The sequence below is a fragment of the Coregonus lavaretus genome, assembly GCF_964263955.1.
Source record: "Coregonus lavaretus genome assembly, chromosome: 19".
Lineage (NCBI taxonomy): Eukaryota > Metazoa > Chordata > Actinopteri > Salmoniformes > Salmonidae > Coregonus > Coregonus lavaretus.
In genome coordinates, this window is record NC_140006.1 from 11,566,041 (window position 1) to 11,585,581 (window position 19,541).

The following is a 19,541-nucleotide window of genomic DNA, read 5'->3' on the forward strand; positions in this document are numbered from 1 at the left end:
AATATCGAAACTACACTGTATTAATGAATGAGACTTTTCTGAAAATAGTGGAATTTATATTTTTACATGTTAGTCATTTAGCAGACGCTCTTATCCAGAACGACTTACAGTTAGTGAGTGCATACATTTTCATACTGGCCCCCCGTGGGAAACGAACCCACAACCCTGGCGTTGCAAGCGCCATGCTCTACCAACTGAGCTACAGGGGACCCCAAAAAGAAAACAATCCATCCAATCATGCATTGTAAACCTGAAGACACAACCAACACACTGAGGGCCACTTCACTTTCCTTTATATTTATTTAAGAAGCGAAAGGACAGAATCCTTTCCCCTTTACATCATAACAAAAATATACAATACACAGGAGATTATACATGACAATACAAAGATAATCCAGAAATAATCCTGCCTCGGTTCAAGCCTCGATCCCTGGAGAGCGTCACAGTAAAAAAAAAAACTGAGCCTCAAAATGAGGCATCATCGCTAAAGCAAGACACATTACATATAGAGACACATGCAGGATACTATAAATGTACACTGGACACCTTCCAATATGATTCTGTATATTCAAATAAAGTTAGTTAAGATAATACTTATTTTCATAATATCCAAATAATATGGTACTCCTGTGGGGTTTAGTAGATCTACCCCAGCTACGAATGTAGTGTGAAAAACATACAAATATAATTAGTCACCAATGGCATTAGAATAGTTGACGACACACACGTCCGCAAAAACGGACAAAGTTGATCTGAGCCCTTTGTTATATTATTAAACAGGTATACGAGGTACTTGGCACAACCTGAGCCCCTTCTCTCCCCCCCACCTCGGTCCCCCTTCGTAGTTATTTTTAGTTAGGCTAATGGGCCATGGCAAACCACACCTGAACCTAAACATTACTCACTGACAGAGGCACTAAACCCCAAACCATGTCAATCCAACGAATATAACAGACAACAAGAGACACATGTAAACATTAAGTTAAGAGGAACATGCCAAAATGCACAAGGGATATTAGGTTTCTTTTGGTAGTGAGCTGCATGTTCTAGGGAAGGAGTGGAGAGAGGGAGATGGGGAGGGAGAGTTCTGTAGTGATGGGAGAGGGGCAGGGCTCGAGGGGGAGGATTAGGGATGACAATAGGGAAGGACCCGGGGCAGGTGTGAGAGAGGGGTAGGAGGGGAGTAAAGGGGGCATAGGAATGGGGGCAGAGAGCCAGCGAGTGGGGGTAGGGGATAAGCTGTCCTGTGCCATTTCTAAATAAAAGATTCTGTTCCAGTTCCACGGGTGCTGTGATGGAGTGAAACAACTAGATATCAAGGAGAACCAGTTATTGTCTGTGTGTAGAGTTCATATCTTTACAGTTGAGGCTCTGGGTAAAAGGTGTAGGTGGAACTGAAACTAGAACAGTGTAACACCCAGAAAAACAAGTTCATGGTCATATCCAGTACTCTTTCCTCTCTTTCTCTCCCACACACACACCATGGGGGTGACATGTGTAAATACAAAACAACTACCCTTCTTTAAAATACTTCTCCAATGAAGAATGTGATTTCAAATCCCCTTTTGGTAGCATCTGTAAATGCATGCTCTAGAAAACCTGAATACATTCTCCAAGACACTGCCAGCAGTGTCAACAAGCGATGCATACTGACAGACATGCACACACCTTACTGACCGTACGCAGACTGACAGTAGCAAGTCAATCATAGGAGGCCACTGTGGTATCCATCTCCACTCTCAAAAAAAAGTTGGTACTTTGGTTTCAGCCCTCAGGCACACAGAGACAAGGGTTATTGTCAGAAGGTACAGATTGCTACAAATCAGAGTTAGAACACAAAAACACATTCAGAACTAAGGACGGGGTGGGAAATGCAAAGTTTCCCTTTTTGATCATTTGGCCATATAAAAGTTAGTGTAAGGCAGAGATCCAGAGGAGAGGGGGAGGAAGGCACAGGGGTATTGCAGACGGAGTCTATGAAAGGCAGCCTAGCAGCAGTAACAGTACCAAACAGAGATCGTGTTAAGAGACATAGTACAACTCTGACCAGCAGAGATGTGTGTATGCCAACAGAAAAGGACCATTCACTACAGTTATTCACTAGCCTAGGTGCCCAACTGTTTCCAACAACACCATATTGTTACCATGCCAAGACAATGGCCACGTTGGCTTGAGTAGAAACAGGCTGGTAAACAGGCTAGTTATTCCACATACCAGCTGAACAAATCACATTTTACAAGTATGGGATAGATTACGAGTTAGAAAAAAGGACCATGAAATTAACCATTAGGGGGAAACACGCAAAACTGATCCATATCTATGGGCAACTTCATCCTACTCCTGAAGGTCTAACACACGTAGACCAGCAGAGGGCAGCATTTAACTGCTAAAACGGCGACCCATCTAACGCTCCACTTCAGGGAGGAATATAATGGGTGTATGGATTTTGTGTTTGTATATCAAAGAGGAGGGCGCGTGTGCATTAAAATGAACAGGCTTTTGATTCCCACTTGTGGAAGAGTAAAACATATTTAAACTATTTTGCCTAGAAATAAGAACAATAACGTTAAGTAAATGAGTGATTAAAGGCAACAATTTCAAGGCAATTTTACAGCATAGCCTGGTAGTGTTCATGGGTACAGGTCACACATAATAACACAAACATCTCCTCTAGTAACCCCTTCTTCATATCTCCCGGTAAGGGAGGTGAAGTGTAGAAAGTGCACAGGTGCATAGAGAATGAAAACAAAGATACACCCACCCCAATGTTGTACTAACTTTTCTCTCAATCAACATCCTTTTCCTCTCTCCCTCACTTTTTCTATCCATCCATCTTTGGGTGAATCTCAATAACCTAAAGTGACCTCTTTCCTCATCGAATTTTCTTACACCGAGATCTCCTTGTAGGCATCAGTCCTGCATTTTTAGACCAGTGACCATGAACTGGAGGCCACTTTAGACTATTGAGATGCCCTCTCTGGTTTACCTCTCTCCTCCCTTCCCTCCCTCTCCTTCTCTTCTCCTCTCTGAGCATTACAGGGGCACGACCACTTCTACGTAGTTGTTGGGGAAGAATCCTGATTGGCCGCGGAGTGTGCCCTCGAACCAGTTCTCGTCGATGCGGTTGGTCAGCGTGATGATGTCGCCCTCGCGGAAGCCCAGCTCACCCTCGTTCTCCGGCTCAAAGTCATACATTGCCTTAGCGCACGGCTCAGAGGCTGGGGACAGGGAAGGAGAGGAATGTGTTGGAAAGGGAAAGAGAAAAAGGAACTTGAATTTTGCATTCTTCTGGTCAGCATTTTCAAACCAGGACCACTTCCAGAGTTTAAATGAGGGAGATGCAGGAGAGGAACCCTTCCGGAACCAGAACACTTCAGAAACCTCCGAACCGCTGGGCTCACAGGGCTGAAGGGAACCGTTACCATCTCCAGTGCACAGGGTTAGTTTAGTGGTTGTAGAGGCCGGAGCAAGTGTGTGTTAGTGACCAACCATATCCTCTTTGTGGTGACATGCAGGGGATGGAAGGGTTAAAGCATCCAACACACACCATTCCATGTTATTTAAAAAAACTCCTGGACTGAAGTGAGTTTTTCACAGACTCACACACACTCACAGTGTCGATTGATCTTCATGGACAGTGTTCTGTGGAAGGATGGGACTTCTACAAGGGGGGCTATACATACATAGAGAAAGATCAGTTCTGGGCTGGTGAGACAGATACAGACAGAGACAAAAGCACGCACACACTACGCACACAGTTAAGGGTCAGTCTTACCTGACGAGTATGAAGGGGAGTTGGCAGTGGGAGAGTATCCTCCGTTTGAGTGCTCCGGCTCTCCGTAGTCAAAGGAGGGTTTGGGTTTAGGAGTGTACTCCCGCCTGGGGCGAGACTGGGCCTCGTTCACCCTGATACACACACAGGAGAGGGGATGACTCAGTCACACACACGCAAATACACACACACAGTAACAACCAACACAAATATCTTCAACTGAATTGTAATGTCTACACACACACACACACAGCTGAAATACCGTTCTCGGAGTTTGTCAGTCAGCTCCTCCAGAACCTGCACGGCTTGTTTGTGATACTGCAGCTGGGACTCCACCAGAGAAGCCATCTGACTCACCTGCTCCACCTACACAGAAATCAGTCAGATATATTATTAATACAGGGGGACATGGCACATTTACACTTTGGCATGTTTGCTTTATTGTTCTTCTTCCTCTCACCTCACAAGGTCTATTTTCGGACTCTCAAAACTGCTTTGTTCCTACTAACACGTGTTGTACTCTCCCCTCACCCCTGATCAAATAAAAGGTAAATACCTAACATGGGCCTCATTTATAACCGTTGCATAAATGTTACACTAAATATCTTTGTGCGCAATTTCTGATATGAATAGGTACGTCTAAAAATATTGAGATTTATAAACTTGGCACACGCCATACATATGTTTCCCGTTATAAATCAGACCGGTCTTAAAACTGCTCGCTCGTGAACTAGCATTATAACTCTGCCTGGAAAACACCCTCCATTCACCTTTTATGGTGACAATAACACCCTTTATTTGCTACATCATTTAGAACTATTTGAATTAGGCCACGTCAGTTTCTAAAAGAAAGAGCAATGGCAAATTTAATCAAATGTCTTTGAAGGTGTTGGCAGAATCTTTTAATATTTTGCAGTAACTTATGCTGTATCTGGCAAAGGACTGACAGATTCTTAAAGAAAAAACTATGGCTAATTGTTGTGGACCTGTCAGCAGAACGTTTGAACGCAACAATGTTTTGCATCGACTTTTACCCCCAACCTAAATATGCTGGACTGCCTGCAAGTTCTGAAACATTGTCTAGGGCCTAGGCTACTCAAAAACATTGACATTACAGTAGGCTACTTACAGTAGTTGCATACATACTTCAATGTAAAAGATAAACTGTCTGTTCACCTGTTAAATTTGACTGTAGCCTGTTATAAACCGTGCTGCCAATGGAATGGTATAGGCTACACTACAGCAAAGCTTGAAATACATAGTCTATCTATTTACTAGGCTACTGGGCCCAATTCAATTAGAGATGCGCATGGTCATTTGTTGTATGGCTACTTCGGGAATGCATCACGGCCAGAAAAGGGGAGGAATTTATCCTGCAATGGATATGAAAATAAAATAAATAAGAAATAGTTTCCAATGTCTAATTATTTCAGAATATATGTTTTTAAACAGAGATTTTAGGCCTACTAACTGCAAATGGATGCATCTAGTTGTTTTCCTTTCTTAGCACATTCTCACGTCAAGTTCAGTTTTTATAAATGCCAACTTTTGTGGGAAAACTAGCGCATGCATGTTTTGGGGTATATTTACATACGCAACATTTACAAATGAGGCCCCAGGCAATCTGAGACGGGTTAGACTTATTCTCAGTTGCTAATACACACAATGCTGTGACATTACATAACTGTTCCACTCACCAGCTATGTAGTCGTGGTAAGCTGACTGCATTCTGGTCCTGAAATACTCATCAAGGCTAATACTAACGTTGATGCCAAATCTAGTGCCAATGCTAATGCTAGGTTTGAGAGTATGAAGCCTCATATGGCATGACGATCATACTAGCTCTGATCATCTACCCAGACAACCAATGGAAAACAGGCTCCCTTTTTTCCTTGTCACTGTTGTTTCTACTTGCTATTGAGGAGTTTAGGCACATATGTTTCTGTTAAGGAAGCACTTTATGACCAATTCATTTGTAAGAAGCACTATATACAGGCAGTGGCGACATGTCATTCAGGGCAGGTGGGACACAGTTAATAAAGCCGCATTCAAACATGGTCTCTTTTTTGCTTTCTTGAGTAAGGGAGCTCCAAAATGCAGGGGTTTCAGCCTAGCTCAGTGCTTTCTGTGGGGGAGGGGCAGCCAGCGGAAAATATAGAGCGTAGGGGTTGGTAATCGTCTCTAGTTGCGCCGTGATTGGCTCAGTGTTCTGTTACTCATCGGGACACTACGCCACCGCAAAATCTACAGGGAGAGCTAGAAAGTTCAAGCCTCCTTGGGTGCTGCCATAGAGTTACATTAGAAGTGCCCATCCAAGAAGGCTCAAGGTAATTGGCCACAGATAAAATTACGTCAAATCACGTTATATCCACCGTAGCTTTGATTGGACTGATCATGTCAACATCATACTTTCAAAATCTTAGCTAGCAAGCAGTCATCATGAATCACGTCGACAATCTACTGGCAAATCCTTTTCCTTGGTTTCTCAAATGACTGCCTCGCCTGGTTCACCAACTACTTCTCAGATAGAGTTCAGTGTGTCAAATCGGAGGGCCTGTTGTCTGGACCTATGGCAGTCTCTATGGGGGTGCCACAGGGTTCAATTCTTGGGCCGATACTTTTCTCCGTGTATATCAATGATGTCGCTCTTGCTGCTGGTGACTCTCAGATCCACCTCTACGCAGACGACACCATTTTGTATACATCTGGCCCTTCATTGGACACTGTGTTAACAAACCTCCAAACGAGCTTCAATGCCATACAACACTCCTTCAGTAGCCTCCAACTGCTCTTAAACACTAGTAAAACTAAATGCATGCTCTTCAATCGAACGCTGCTGGCACCCGCCCACCCAACTAGAATCACCACTCTCGACGGGTCTGACCTAGAGTATGTGGACAACTACAAATACCTAGGTGTCTGGTTAGACTGTAAACTCTCCTTCCAGACTCACATTAAGAATCTCCAATCCAAAGTTAAATCTAGAATCGGCTTCCTATTTCGCAACAAAGCCTCCTTCACTCATGCTGCCAAACATGCCCTCGTAAAACTGACTATCCTACCGATCCTTGACTTCGGCGATGTCATTTACAAAATAGCCTCCAACACTCTACTCAGCAAATTGGATGTAGTCTATCACAGTGCCATCCGTTTTGTCTCCAAAGCCCCATACACTACCCACCACTGTGACCTGTACGCTCTTGTTGGCTGGTCCTCACTACATGTTCGTCGTCAAACCCACTGGCTCCAGGCCATCTATAAATCACTGCTAGGCAAATCCCCGCTTTATCTTAGCTCATTGGTCACCATAGCAGCACCCACCCGTAGTCTGCACTCCAGCAGGTATATCTCACTGGTCATTCACAAAGCCAACACCTCCTTTGGCCGCCATTCCTTCCAGTTCTCTGCTGCCAATGACTGGAACGAATTGCAAAAATCTCTGAAGCTGGAGACTCTTATCTCCCTCACTAACTTTAAGCATCAGTTGTCAGAGCACCTTACCGATCACTGCACCTGTACACAGCCCATCTGAAATTAGCCCACCCAACTACCTCATCCCTATATTGTTATTTATTTTGCTATTTTGCACCCCAGTATCTCTATTTGCACATAATCTCTTGCACATCTAGCATTCCAGTGTTAATACTAATTGTAATTATTTTGCACTATAGCCTATTTATTGCCTTACCTCCATAACTTGCTACATTTGCACACACTGTATATATATTTTCTGTTGTATTTTTTGACTTTATGTTTTTTTACCCCATATGTAACTCTGTGTTGTTGTTTTTATCGCACTGCTTTGCTTTATCTTGGCCAGGTCGCAGTTGTAAATGAGAACTTGTTCAACTGGCTTACCTGGTTAAATAAAGGTGAAATAAAAATAAATCAATCAATCCTTGTCACATGAAGAGAAATTATAGATAAAACGTATCGGTGCTCATCGGCCATTGGACATAAACATTACACAACAAGATGGAAATCGCAAATTCAACAATGAGTGGTTTGGAAGGAATCAGTGGCTAACTGCAAGCGTTGCAAAGCAATCACTATTTAGCTTCACCTGCCAGCTATTCGATGGAGAGGGTGTGTGGTCCAAGTCTGGGTTTAAGGGTCTCTTTTCCAAGCTTAAAAGGATAAACATTCACACGCAACACCATGGGCCAGAAAAGGTTGAATACATTGGACAGGCTGTCCACCAAGCTTGACTTCTGCCGCGTTCAAAACAACTGGAAACTCGGTACTGGGAAATCTCAGACTTCAGTGAATTCAAGACAACTGGGAACACTGAAAAAACGAGCTCCGACTGGGAAAATACATTTTGACCGGTCATCCAACTCGGAATTCCAAGTCGGGAACTCTGGCCTTTCTAGAGCTCCGACCTGAAGATCACTGACGTCATGATTTTACCTTGTCTCAGGCACCGCTCCAGAATCTCCCATAAGTGTTCAATTGGGATGAGATCTGGTGACTGAGACGGCCATGGCATATGGTTTACATCGTTTTCATGCTCATCAAACCATTCCGTGACCACTCGTGCCCTGTGGATGGGGGCATTGTCATCCTATAATAATGGCCTACCCAGCATTTTTATACATGACGGGAAGTTAATTGGTTAATTAACTCAGGAACCACACCTGTGTGGAAGCACCTGTTTTCAATATACTTTGTATCCCTAATTGTGTTTCCATTATTTTGGCAGTTAGCTGTCTATAATTTAGCAGACACATTTATCCAAAGCGACTTACAGTCATGTGTGCATTTTTACGCATGGGTGGTCCCGGGAATCAAAAACTATCCTGGCACTATGATAAAAATGTGATTGATAGATACAAATTTGATTGATTGATTGTGGCTGTCTGTCTCTGGTATGACTCCCCAACTCTGACCCCTAACCTCTAACCTCTAACCCTTCACCCCTGAGGTATGACTCACGTCAGTCTCAAGCAGGTTGTGCATGGAGCTCTCGGCCATCTCTTTGGACTCATGGAACTTCTCCAGGGCCGATCTCAGCTCCTCGTCTGGGATCTTCCCCTGCCGCTTCTTCTTATAGTCGTAGTCCAGACGCCTGCCCTCCAGCTTCTTCAGATGATGCTGAGGAAGGAGAAGGAGAGAGCCCTCCATTAGTTGATTGTGCAAGGTTAGAACAAAAATGTGTAACATTGGGGGAGAGTTGAGAATCACTCATTCATCTCATTCTAGATCTGTACCTGGATATCTTTGATGTCCTTGTCGACGACGGCCTGCAGTGGGTCGATAAAGTTTTGTTTGACGTCGATGTCCAGGGAGTCCTTGACTTCGGCCAGCCTCTTCATGGACTCGCCCACGTCCACCAGGGCCCCACCTACAGGACAAACACAGTTACAGGAGTGGATACACAATCCACTCACCTGCCAAAAAGGACAAGGTTCTTCTGTTGAGTACTCTTTTAAGTGGTCACTACATTATACACACACACAAACACACCTGGAATTCTGTATTTTGAGGGCCAAAGACTAAAATACAACTATTATGGTGGTTTATGAAACCAATTTCTCTTTCTTACCAAAGTTTGTGTCCTCTCCAATCTCTCGTCCGAACTTGGCCATACTCTCCCCTAGCAGCCCCTCAGCCTGGGGGTAGCCAGGGCTCTTCACCTGGCCCCGGATCTTAGACACTGTGTTCAGCATGGTCAGCTTGGCCCTGGACGCTGGGTTGGGCTGCAGGTACTCAGAGGTTTTAGAGATGACATCCACCACCGCTTTGCTGGTAACATCTGCCCTCTATGGGGAGGAGAGAAAGAGTAAGAGAATTATGTACAACATAATTATGTAACAAACTGTAGGTGGTTTGTTGTCCAGGTGTGTGTTTTTGTTAAGGGGACCGAGCCCTTACCTTCTCCAAATCTTTGAAGTCTTCATCCAGCTTGGTTCCTTCTGCACCCCCCACCTTCTCACTCACCATCTACAAAGGATCAGGTAGAGAGAAAGGGAGGAGAATAATACGTTGAATACAAGTCTCTTTCACATCCATTCTGCACAGGACATGACTTTTAGATCACAACAAAGCAGGCCTAATTCAGACAATAGTAGCATATAAGTGAAATGTTGCATTTGACCACGTGATGGAGAAAGTTTGCTCTTCTCCAGTTTGTGCTGGTTCATTACAGGACATGACTACTCCAAGCAGTGAAAGTCTACACTGCACAAAAATATAAAAACACAACATGCAATTCCAAAGATTTTACTGATTTACAGTTCATATAAGGAAATCAGTCAATTGAAATAAATTCATTAGGCCCTAATCTCTGGATTTCACATGACTGGAAATACAGATATGCATCTGTTGGTCAGAGATACCTTTAAAAAAAGGTAGGGGTGTGGATCAGAAAATCAGTCAGTATCTGGTGTGACCACAATTTGCCTCATGCAGCGCGACATCTCCTTCGCATAGAGTTGATCAGGCTGTTGATTGTTGTCCCACTCCTCTTCAATGGTTGTGCGAAGTTGCTGGATATTGGCGGGAACTGGAACACTTTGTCGTACACATCAATCCAGAGCATCCCAAACATGCTCAATGGGTGACATGTCTGGTGAGTATGCAGGCCATGGAAGAACTGGCACATTTTCAGTTTCCAGGAATTGTGTACAGATCCTTGCGACGAGGCGGTGTATTATCATGCTGAAACATGACGTGATGGCAGCGGATGAACGGCACGACAATGGGCCTCAGGATCTCGCCATGGTATCTCTGCATTCAAATTGCCATCGATAAAATGCAATTGTGTTCGTTGTCCGTAGCTTATGCCTGCCCATACCATAACCCCACCATGGGGCACTCTGTTCACAACGTTGACATCAGCAAACCGCTTGCTCACACAACTGCCCGGTACAGTTGAAACTGGGATTCATCAGTGAAGAGCACACTTCTCCAGCGTGCCAGTGGCCATCGAAGGAGAGCATTTGCCCATTGAAGTCTGTTACGATGCCGAACTGCAGTCAGGTCAAGGAGGACGACGAGCACTCAGATGACCACTTTTTTGTTTTCTTTTCATACTGAATGCATTATTACTTAAATAATAGCCCTTGGACCCCACAAGTCACCAACAGACAGGAACACTTCCACAGACAGAGACTTTCTCACACACACACACACATCCATGTGCACATGCACCAAAGCTTTTGGTTGATTGGCAGGTAAAATCAAACAGACTCTTATTGTATATTCCTTCACCATGTGACTCAGTGCAGCTGTCTCCAGGGCCTTTATCTCACTACATGCACACAGCAGATGGGTTAGTCAATCAGTCTTTATATTAGCAGTGTTCTTTAATCTAAGTCATGGAGATCCACAGTGTGTGCAGGCTTTTGCTCCATTCCAGAAGTTTTACACAACTGATTAAACTTATCAACTAGTAACTACTCATCAACCTTGATAACCGGCCCATCAGTGTGCAATACACTCTCAAAGACGATACGCCTGCTTCAGTCCTGCAGGGGCAATAATATCTTTGCTGCCATAAATCATGAAATTACAGGTCGCACCTTAAGTGCAATAACTGTTGCAGTTACCATAGTCAGTCACATAACATGCCATGCCCAGTGACCAGGCTTCAGCTACTGATAGCTGTAATCCACATTATGCTATATGACATAACATGTAGGACTGGAGATGGGCCTGCCTGGGAGTGGGAACATATTTAAGGCATGTTTGTTCATGTTCTCAACACATTTCTCTGGTGTGTGTTCACATGATGATCACCAGCGGTTTTGCAGGTTCTCTCTCTGTGCATTAATGTAGCCGTAGCCTATTCCATGATCTGCGGTTCAAGATGTAGCAATGAGTAGGCTACTCATTTTTTTTTACCTGAGAGGAGCAAAATTATCAAAATTACCAACTTGAAATAATTCCTCATAAGACAATACAGTCAATATTATGAAATGGGAACAGGCTAATGCATGGAGTTCAGTGATACAAAATGAAGCAATTACGTATTGGTTTTCAATGTCATAGGTGTAAAAAATGTGATAACCCATCATTTCATGTTCATGTTGACCATGACTAACAAATTAACTTGAACTGCGTCAGAGAGAAGAGGAAGCGCAAGAGGGTCTATGTGTGTGTGTATGCGTGCGCGTAAGCCAACAGACTATTACTGATGTTCTATTGTATGTGCATAATGCTTTGCATGTGAGTGTGTGTGAGATAGTGTGTGTGGAAGTGACTGTGTTTATCGGCAGGCTGTTGACCTGGTCTGTTCTCCTGGCTTAAATAATGACCCGGGAATCCGGTTTGGGCACTACTACTGCGTTGCAAGATATACGAAACACACCATGGCCCACACCCATAAGCGAACAAGTCACCCCACCAGACAAAGTGGGAGTAACACACCAACAGACTACTGTTGCACGGTGTACCAAAACTTTGGTACTTTTTCGATACTATAACATGAAGAACGGTCCGGTACTAGAATGTTACTTTTGGTTCTTCTATCTATCAAATGTGTCTCACGTTTGTAAATCAACTAAATATATTGAACTTATTAGAAAAGTAATACATTTTCTCAAGTTTATCATAAGACATGAACAGAATGCATCAGTGATTCGTATTCCCTGCAACTTTCTGAAGAGGAAACGGCACGGGAATTCCCGTTTGTGTAGCCGTTAGCAATGCTAATGATAACAGTCTTCAGGTAGATGGAAAGACTTTCCCAAAAACCTTCTCAAGTTAAGTACAAACTAGTATACGTCTACTTTGCAGAATCATGATTATTTGCACCAGTCAAATGGGGATTTGTTTTGCAAACTCCATGTGCGCTAAATAAACACTGCTAACCACAGTCCTTGGTGCATGCGCACTTGAATTAAATGGTAACTACACTCAAATCAATATTTAGATTTTTCCCAAACCTCAAAAATGGTCTCCTGTGTGATTTGAGCATTGTTGTGGACTTAGAACATCCACGTTTTTTCCCCTCCTATAAATAAATAAAAAGGTGTGATTTCGAGTGGGAAACCCTGAAAAAAAAGAAGGAAAATCAGTCCATCTCCCCACTTTCTTTTTTTCTTCTTCTGTGGTATCATGATGATATAGAGCCCTGAAACAACTCTGGACCTCAAAGCCAGTTCCACTGTGTTTTTTTTCAGTGTTGCCCTCTAATCATGGACTGATTTAGACCTGGGACACCAGGTGGGTGCAATTCATTATCAGGTAGAACAGAAAACCAGCAGCAGGACCTCATAGGGTAAGAGTTGAATACCCCTGGTATAAAGTAGTGATATTAAAATGTGGGTATCATGACTAGGAATGGGCCGATATATGATTAATCAAATATTGTGATATTTGACATTGACAATATACAGTGAGGGAAAAAAGTATTTGATCCCCTGCTGACTTCGTACGTTTGCCCACTGACAAAGAAATGATCAGTCTATAATTTTAATGGTAGGTTTATTTGAACAGTGAGGGACAGAATAACAAAAGAAATCCAGAAAAACGCATGTCACAAATTTTAGAAATTGATTTGCATTTTAATGATGGAAATAAGTATTTGACCCCCTCTCAATCAGAAAGATTTCTGGCTCCCAGGTGTCTTTTATACAGGTAACGAGCTGAGATTAGGAGCACACTCTTAAAGGGAGTGCTCCTAATCTCAGCTTGTTACCTGTATAAAAGACACCTGTCCACAGAAGCAATCAATCAATCAGATTCCAAACTCTCCACCATGGCCAAGACCAAAGCGCTCTCCAAGGATGTCAGGGACAAGATTGTAGACCTACACAAGGCTGGAATGGGCTACAAGACCATCGCCAAGCAGCTTGGTGAGAAGGTGACAACAGTTGGTGCGATTATTCACAAATGGAAGAAACACAAAAGAACTGTCAACCTCCCTCGGCCTGGTGGAGTTGCAATGATCATGAGAACGGTGAGGAATCAGCCCAGAACTACACGGGAGGATCTTGTCAATGATCTCAAGGCAGCTGGGACCATAGTCACCAAGAAAACAATTGGTAACACACTACGCCGTGAAGGACTGAAATCCTGCAGTGCCCGCAAGGTCCCCCTGCTCAAGAAAGCAAATAGTCTGGGTAGCCATGATTAGCTGTTTAGGAGTCTTATGGCTTGGGGGTAGAAGCTGTTGAGAAGTCTTTTGGACCTAGACTTGGCACTCCGGTACCGCTTGCCGTGCGGTAGCAGAGAGAACAGTCTATGACTAGGGTGGCTGGAGTCTTTGACAATTTTGAGGGCCTTCCTCTGACACCGCCTGGTATAGAGGTCCTGGATGGCAGGAAGCTTGGCCTCAGTGATGTACTGGGCCGTACGCACTATCCTCTGTAGTGCCTTACGGTTGGAGGCCAAGCAGTTGCCATACCAGGCGGTGATGCAACCAGTCAGGATGCTCTCGATGGTGCAGCTGTAGAATTTTTTGAGGATCTAAGGACCCATGCCAAATATTTTCAGTCTCCTGAGGGGGAATAGGCTTTGTCGTGCCCTCTTCACGACTGTCTTGGTGTGTTTGGACCATGATAGTTGGTTGGTGATATGGACAGCTCTCAACCTGTTCCACTACAGCCCCGTCGATGAGAATGGGGGCGTGCTCAGTCCTCTTTTTTTCCTGTAGTCCACAATCATCTCCTTTGTCTTGGTCACGTTGAGGGAGAGGTTGTTATCCTGGCACCACACGGCCAGGTCTCTGACCTCCTCCCTATAGGCTGTCTCATCGTTGTTGGTGATCAGGCCTACCACTGTTGTGTCGTCGGCAAACGTAATGATGGTGTTTGAGTCGTGCCTGGCCATGCAGTCATGGGTGAACAGGGAGTACAGGAGGGGACTGAGCACGCACCCCTGAGGGGCCCTGTGTTGAGGATCAGTGTGGCAGATGTGTTGTTACCTACCCTTACCACCTGGGGGCGGCCCGACAGGAAGTCCAGGATCCAGTTGCAGAGGGAGGTGTTTAGTCCCAGGATCCTTAGCTTAGTGATGAGCTTTGAGGGCACTATGGTGTTGAACGCTGAGCTGTAGTCAATGAATAGCATTCTCACGTAGGTGTTCCTCTTGTCCAGGTGGGAAAGGGCAGTGTGGAGTGCAATAGAGATTGCATCATCTGTGGATCTGTTGGGGCGGTATGCAAATTGGAGTGGGTCTAGGGTTTCTGGGATAATGGTGTTGATGTGAGCCATGACCAGCCTTTCAAAGCACTTCATGGCTACAGACGTCAGTGCTACGGGTCGGTAGTCATTTAGGCAGGTTATCTTAGAGTCCTTGGGCACGGGGACTATGGTGGTCTGTTTGAAACATGTTGGTATTACAGACTCAGTCAGGGACATGTTGAAAATGTCAGTGAAGACACTTGCCAGTTGGTCAGCACATGCTCGGAGTACACGTCCTGGTAATCCGTCTGGCCCTGCGGCCTTGTGAATGTTGACCTGCTTAAAAGTCTTACTCACATCGGCTACGGAGAGCGTGATCACATAGTCATCCGGAACAGCGGGTGCTCTCATGCATGCTTCAGTGTTGCTTGCCTCGAAGCGAGCATAGAAGTGGTTTAGCTCGTCTGGAAGTCTTGTGTCAATGGGCAGCTCGTGGCTGTGCTTCCCTTTGTAGTCTGTAATAGTTTAAGCCCTGCCACATCCGACGAGCGTCAGAGCCGGTGTAGTACGATTCAATCTTAGTCCTGTATTGACTCTTTGCCTGTTTGATGGTTCATCCGAGGGCATAGCGGGATTTCTTATAAGCGTCCGGGTTAGAGTCCCGCTCCTTGAAAGCGGCAGCTCTACCCTTTAGCTCAGTGCGGATGTTGCCTGTAATCCATGGCTTCTGGTTGGGGTATGTACGTACGGTCACTGTGGGGACGACATCATCGATGCACTTATTGATGAAGCCAGTGACTGATGTGGTGTACTCCTCAATGCTATCAACTCAACTCGCCGTGTTGGAGGGGGAGGAATGCTGCCTATGACCCCAAGAACACCATCCCCACCGTCAAACATGGAGGTGGAAACATTATGCTTTGGGGGTGTTTTTCTGCTAAGGGGACAGGACAACTTCACCGCATCAAAGGGACGATGGGCGGGGCCATGTACCGTCAAATCTTGTGTGAGAACCTCGTTCCCTCAGCCAGGGCATTGAAAATGGGTCGTGGTTGGGTATTCCAGCATGACAATGACCCAAAACACACGGCCAAGGCAACAAAGGAGTGGCTCAAGAAGAAGCACATTAAGGTCCTGGAGTGGCCTAGCCAGTCTCCAGACCTTAATCCCATTGAAAATCTGTGGAGGGAGCTGAAGGTTCGAGTTGCCAAACGTCAGGCTCGGAACCTTAATGACTTGGAGAAGATCTGCAAAGAGGAGTGGGACAAAATCCCTCCTGAGATGTGTGCAAACCTGGTGGCCAACTACAAGAAACGTCTGACCTCTGTGATTGCCAACAAGGGTTTTGCCACCAAGTACTAAGTCATGTTTTGCAGAGGGGTCAAATACTTATTTCCCTCATTAAAATGCAAATCAATTTATAACATTTTTGACATGTATTTTATTTTTATTTTGTTGTTGTTATTCTGTCTCTCACTGTTCAAATAAACCTACCATTAAAATGATAGACTGATCATGTCTTTGTCAGTGGGCAAACGTACAAAATCAGCAGGGGATCAAATACTTTTTTCCCTCACTGTATCGTGAAGCGCAAGACTATACTATATTTGAAATGTGCTAATCAAAACGGTGCAGTTTTATCAGTTAGGCTGTATCAATATGTTGAAAATGACATCTAAATGGATTAACTAAGCCATATTGTTTCACCACATTAACATTATTTAATGAGAATGCGACTATAATATTGTAAATAAGCACAAAAATTGCAGTCTGGAAACATTGTCATTAACATGGCAAAATGATTATATTGGATATCGCGATATTTGGAGCAGAATATCGTAGACAAGGTCTAATCGTGACAACACTACAACAGACCGCACTCATATTTCCAAAACAGGCCCCTATAACATTTACATTTTTTTTTTTTTTTTACATTTGAGTCATTTAGCAGAAGTTCTTATCCAGAGCAACTTACAGTTAGTGAGTGCATACATTTTTCATACATAGCAGATGACCTCATAATAAGGGTCCGTCAGTCTCTGCACACTCATGTTCAACCCTGTCCTAATTTCTCCTAGGGACATTTAATGACATGGGCTTGAGGGTGACTAGGCCCAGCCTAATTGGTGCATATGCCAAATAACCTGTCTGAGACTAGGATATGCTGTAGAGGTGAGTGGTACAGTCAGATGCCAATCCAGTTCACACACACACACAACACATTGTGTTACAGCAGTATTTATGGAGGGCCTCCAGTGTATTTACAAAAATCTAATAGGCCCATTTCAACAGTTTCTCTCTCTCAAAGCTGTCGGTTGATTTCCTTAGGACTACTTACAACCTGTTCTGTAGTTACTTCCCTTGAGGCCAAATGCAGATTCTGATAGTATCTGCAAAGGCTACAATGAGTCTCATATCCATCCAATGCAATAACAAACCTATTATTAGATAAGTGCTATTGTTAGTGACAACTACATCATGCAATACATTCCACAAAAGGGTAATAAGCATGTTTGTATCTGGCGAGTAGGGACCGTGCTACTCATCGTGTGAGTGAGGAATTCACCTGCCATGAATGTATCTCTCTCTCACACTCACACAGCTAGTTTAATTCACCTCTAATCTACCCTGCTTTACCCATTTCTCAAAGGGCAATCTGGCAGTAAACCCAAGCCAGGATGTCAAGAGAGAGTGGCTGAATTTTTCTGCTTAACTCAGCAGACAAAGAGGGGGGAAAGTATTTCAAGTCAACATTCTGATACGAAACTCACTAGCTAATTTAGCTATACAAACTTATACAATGAAATCACTGCAATGGCGCTGTTTTCAAACTCATTTTTGTTATGGTAAATTGAAACATTGTGGTGAGCTAGCCGAAGTAAATGTAAACATTGTGTCAATCGCATAACGACGTGACAAAGTAACAGCACAGTCAGTTTCTAAACCGTGCTGAACTGACAGCTAGCTAGCTGCTAACAGTAGCTAACTAACGTACCCAACTCACTGGCGCAATGCCGATTTAACTTTGCAGGACTTTTCCGTCCACTGAAGTTAGCCATTAGACTAAATTAAACGTTGAATAATTTAGCTAACAAAAAAATGTGGGTCACATATTTTCTTGTCAAAAATTACATTTATATATTTTGCATAAATTGAACTAACGCTAGCAATCCAACTAATTTAGCTAGCAAGCTAACGTTAGCCGAAGTAAAAAGTTGTTGTTCACTGACCTGGCTGGCTTTATAAAATTGTTTCTTGAAGCCTGCAACAGACATTTTTGCAGCAGGATGTTAGCTTATTTCTTTACGTGCAAGCTGATTTAAAATAATTACTGAAAGTTTGATTTTAGGAATAGCTCGCTGAAGTTTCTCTGCTGCTCTGACCATACACTTCTTCAAGCTAGTTACTTTATGCCTTGGCGAGGGGAACTTGCCTGGCAACCATACTTCCTGTAAGGCGTAGTAGCTGCTAGATCTGTGGCTAGATGATGATTTTGCAACTCCCACTATTGTCCAAGCGGATTAAAGTAACTGTCCAGTGTTCCCAGATTTCTATGAAATATGACCTATAATTACTTACAATATGAGTGAAATAGTTTTCCTTCCAATTTTTTAAAATAAATATGTTACAAATAAACTTTTCTGTTTTGGAATGGTGTGGGCACATACTGTCGTTTCTAAACCCAGTGGCACAACATCGCGAGATTATGACAGCCCTTCTGTTTTTAACACATCTGACCAGTTTCCCAGACACTGATTAGGCTAAACCAAGTTCTGAATTGAAGAGCATGAGTCATAAAACCCGGAAATGGTTCCAATCGTTTTTTTCAACATTCATTTTTCCATCTGGGATTTTGCAACTAACCACTTCATATAAGGTATGTGTTTCGAGTAGGTTTACCCTGGCGTGATGTTTTGATAACCACGCAAATCTCTCTGGACAAGGTAACGATTGGTTACCGGAGTGTAACTCCAGTTCTATGAGTGGAGCTCCGCCCCATAGGGGAGCTATGCTCCTAGTGGTTTACCCTCTGCCCTAGGGCAGAGGGTAAACCACTAGGAGCATAGCTCCCCTATGGGGCGGAGCTCCACGATATAGAACTTTTAGTAATAATTAGCATTGTGAATTTTTGCGAGTAAATTGAGGCGAATATATTGATAAAACTCACCTTGTCCGAGAGAGAATTACATGGCTATCAAAACATAATGTTAAAGTAAGCTTAGACCAAACACACAATTAATTTGATTTTTTTGTAATATTCATGATGTGAAAAATGAATGGCGGAAAAACCATTGGAACATTTCCCTGTTTATGGGTATTATGACACGTCCAATGTGGCGGACTATGGAAAATCTCTACTGAAATTGTATTTTTAGTCCAGGACTAGGCCTAATCTGTGTCCAGGAAACTGGCCCTTTATTGTATTTCAAAAGGATCCGATTTGATTATGCTCCTCATCTCTTCTAGCCTGGCTGATGAGCCCCACGTGACTCACAGCGCAGGAGCTCTGACCACACTGGTCTGGAAAGGAGGTCGTTTGTTGATGCAATATTAGCTCAGAAATTGTGCGACGGTTTGATTGGTTGTCTCAAATGTTGTTGTTTTTCTCGGGGGTTGAGACCTCATTGTTTGTATTATAAATTTTTACCGATGTAATGGTTGGGGGCTGTGTATGGTTTTGCGTGTGAGTTTTTGAGTGA

The 19,541-nt window shown here is 43.7% G+C and overlaps 1 protein-coding gene across 1 annotated transcript; it reads right to left on the reverse strand.

Annotated features, from left to right (window-relative positions):
* Nucleotides 1-282: 282 nt before the first annotated feature.
* LOC311147051 (endophilin-A2-like) lies at nt 283-18,242 on the reverse strand. The gene is made up of 8 exons (XM_084183662.1): nt 18,072-18,242; nt 9,647-9,715; nt 9,318-9,534; nt 8,983-9,116; nt 8,708-8,866; nt 4,035-4,138; nt 3,776-3,906; nt 283-3,218 (listed from the first exon to the last, which is right to left on the reverse strand). The coding sequence occupies exons 1-8, from the start codon at nt 18,114-18,116 to the stop codon at nt 3,034-3,036; spliced, it is 1,044 nt and encodes a 347-aa protein (XP_084039788.1). The 5' UTR covers nt 18,117-18,242; the 3' UTR covers nt 283-3,033.
* Between the last annotated feature and the right edge of the window lie 1,299 nt (nt 18,243-19,541).